The sequence below is a fragment of the Phalaenopsis equestris genome, unplaced genomic scaffold (genome assembly GCF_001263595.1).
Source record: "Phalaenopsis equestris unplaced genomic scaffold, ASM126359v1 Scaffold000021, whole genome shotgun sequence".
Lineage (NCBI taxonomy): Eukaryota > Viridiplantae > Streptophyta > Magnoliopsida > Asparagales > Orchidaceae > Phalaenopsis > Phalaenopsis equestris.
In genome coordinates, this window is record NW_018164463.1 from 346,283 (window position 1) to 349,753 (window position 3,471).

At 35.6% G+C, this 3,471-nt stretch overlaps 1 protein-coding gene across 1 annotated transcript in view; it reads left to right on the plus strand.

Annotated features, from left to right (window-relative positions):
* The first annotated feature begins 2,753 nt into the window (after nucleotides 1-2,753).
* LOC110018399 (cysteine proteinase 2-like) overlaps nucleotides 2,754-3,471 on the plus strand; it is a 10,036-nt gene continuing 9,318 nt past the window's right edge. Inside the window, 4 exon segments of the mRNA XM_020715700.1 lie at nucleotides 2,754-2,994; nucleotides 2,997-3,078; nucleotides 3,138-3,259; nucleotides 3,326-3,462. Of these exon segments, the coding sequence (XP_020571359.1) occupies nucleotides 2,904-2,994; nucleotides 2,997-3,078; nucleotides 3,138-3,259; nucleotides 3,326-3,462 (432 nt within the window). The 5' untranslated portion in view covers nucleotides 2,754-2,903.

Below are 3,471 nucleotides of genomic sequence, written 5' to 3' on the forward strand. Positions count from 1 at the left end.
CGAACATAATTTGAATCTTCCTTAAAAAGATCTTCACATTGATCTAATTCCTCTTCTTGCTCGTGTTCTAAATCTTTTACTTCATATTTTTCTTTATAATTAGTTATGAAATGACATTCACTCAGATATCTTATAATTAATTATGAAATGACATTCACTCAGATATCTTATAACATCCATTTTATAACATTCATCATATTTATCTTTTGTAGGATATTTCATTGATCTTGAAATGTTAAAAGTAACAGTTTGATCATTGACACACATTATTAATTCCTCTTTCTACATATCTATCATTGCTCTTCCTGTGGCTAGGAAATGTCTCCTCAAAATGATAGGTATCGAATGCTTGGACCTAAATCACATAAAGCTTTTCCATAAAATATGTTTGATCCACTTTGACTAGGACATCTTCTATAACTCCTTTAGGGTACGTTATTGAACTATCTGCTAACTGCAGAGTTACAGTAATAGGGGTTATTTCTCTTAATCCCAATCTTTTAAATATTGATAATGCCATAAGGTTAATGCTTGCACATAAATCACATAAAGCTTTCGCATAAAATATGTCTCCAGTTGCACATGGAATTGCAAAGCTACTAGAATCTTTAAGCTTTTCAGGAAGCTTTTTCTAAATAATAGAACTGCACTCCTCACTAAGTGCAACAGTCTCATTATCTTCAAACTTACTACAGATATATAATTATTATTCCCTTGGTTGTTCCAATTTCCCAATGGCCTCGGTTGTTCCCCCATTGCTGATTATTACCACCCGTAGTATTATTCCAGTTAAAATTGGGATGGTTCTTCTAACCTGGGCTATAATAATTTGAATATGGGTTATTCTGCTTGTTATTTATAGCATTCAAAGTTTCTAATGATGCTTGAGAATCTGTTTCAGTATTATTATGATGTGTTCCTTGGGATCTATTACTTAATGAATTTGCGATTTGTCCAAGTTGATTCTCAATATTTCTAATTATAGCTCCTTGAATTTGTAAATGATTTCCCATTTGTAACACCACTTATTCTATATATAACTTCTTCTCCTTAAATTGTGTATTATTGTTGAAACCTGGAGGATAAATAAATATATAATTATTATTCCCTTGGTTGTTCCAATTTCTCAATGGGTTTACTTAATTGCCTCGATTGTTCCCCCATTGCTGATTATTACCACCCGTAGTATTATTCCAGTTAAAATTGGGATGGTTGGGATGGTTCTTCTAACCTGGGTTTGAATATGGGTTATTCTGCTTGTTATTTATAGCATTCAAAGTTTCTAATGATGCTTGAGAATCTACCATTTGACCTAATGAATTATCTTCAATCATGGAGATTGGTTGAGAAAAATTCATTCCAAATTGGTGTAATTTCATTGAAATTGTAGCAACTTGATTTGTTAACATAGTAAATGCATCAGATTCATGAATATTGACTACTTTCTTTGGATTCACCTTCTCATAAGGCCATTGAAAATTTTTGGTAGTCATTTTTTCAATTAAAATATAAGCGACATGAAATCGTTTTGACATCAATAAACCACCAGCATCGACATCGATAATAGATCTAAGAGATCAAACTTATCCATTATAAAAAAGTTAATTTATTAATCAATCTGGTATAACGTAGTGTGGACACTTTCTTAAGAGTTCTTTAAATCGTTCTCATGATTCATAAATAGATTCCCCTTCAAACTGATTAAAAGATGTAGATTTAATATCATTTCTAAGCTTCACAGTTTTCGATGGTGGAAAATATTTAGCAAAGAATTTCTGTGCTAAATCACCCCAAGTTCTAATAGATCCAGATGCTAACAAATTCAACCACATCTTAGTTTTATCCTTCACTGAGAAAGGAAATAATCTAAGTCTTATGACATCATCTGATGCACCATCGTATTTAAATGTAACGCACAATTCTAGAAAATTGGCAAGATGTAAATTTAGATCTTCACAGTTGGTGATCCCCCAAACTGATTATTTGATATCATTTGGGTAATAGTAGTTTTAAGCTCAAATGAATTAGCCACCACATTAGGTTTTTGAATACTACAATGAAGTTCATCTACCGTAGAGTTGACATAATCTCTTAATGGTCTACATTTTTTATGAATTTTAGTTTTTTTGATTATTTTGAACTGTCATTTTTGTATTTTATTTAGATTTTTCAAAAATTTTAATTTTTTTGTTTTTTTAATTTTTTTAACAGTTTTTTCTAATTCAGAATAATAGGACACTAGTCCTTCAGAATTTGAACTACGCATACACTAACCTAAAATAAAAATAAAATAAAACACATAAAACAAAATACAATAATTGTTAAATTTGGCTATAAAAGTGCAAGATTTGAAAATCATTTGAACCTCCAATTAATGCCCTAAAGATTTTAATCATGCATCAAGTGATTGATTTAAACTCATTTGAGATTCAACTGTATTTTTTGTAACGTTTGATGACTTTTAAATGATTCTGTTTATCCCCTAAAATATCCTCAAGTAAAGTTATTTGTTCTTTCATATCTCACAATTAAGCTTTCACATTTACATTGTATGTAAATGCCCAAATGATTTATACATTAAACACTTCAAAGACGACCCAGCCATTCGTTAAATTTAGACAAAATAAATCATTCGAGAACACACATGAATCAGAAGTGCGTCAGCGCCAGGCTCCCTATAAACACCGCCTCACACCCCGGCAGCCACGAAAAAAAAATACATCAGTACGACTGCTTCACTCCAACATCAATCACATGGCTCGCCGCGGCCTCCTCCGCGGCTTCCTCCATGCCTTCAAACACCTCTTACACGTTTTCCACTTCTTCCACTCCTTCCACCTCCTCCTCCACTTCTTCCCCTTCTTCTTCAGCTTCAACTGAACCCTCCACCACTCCAACGTCACATGGCTCTCCGCAACCTCCTCGCCGCCATCCTCCTCTTCTCCGCCGTCGTAGCCGCCGTCGCCAGCTTCGAGGATGAGAACATTATCCAGCCAGCACGAACCGGTTCGGGTCGATCGAGCCGGCGATCCTCCACGCCATTGGAAACACCCGTCACGCCTTCCGCTTCGCCCATCGGTAAGTCGATCATACTTCGTCTTCCTCTGAACCCATTCTGATTTGATGATCGCCCGCAGGTATGGGAAGAACTACCGATCGGTGGAGGAAATCAGGAGAAGGTTTGAGATCTTCGTGGAGAATTTGCAGCTTATACAATCCAGCAATCGGAAGGGACTCAAGCACACCCTCGGCATCAATCGTTGAGTTTTTTAATTTTTCTGTTTTTGCTATTTTTATTGTAGATTTATGTTGGCGGTTGGATTAGGTTTTGCGGACATGACCTGGGAGGAGTTCAAGGCGAGCAGACTAGGAGCGGCCCAAAACTGCTCGGCGACGCTTAAGGGGAATCATAAGATGACTGACACTGCGCTTCCGGAGACGGTATGTTTCGTGTCGGATCGTGCTGAACCG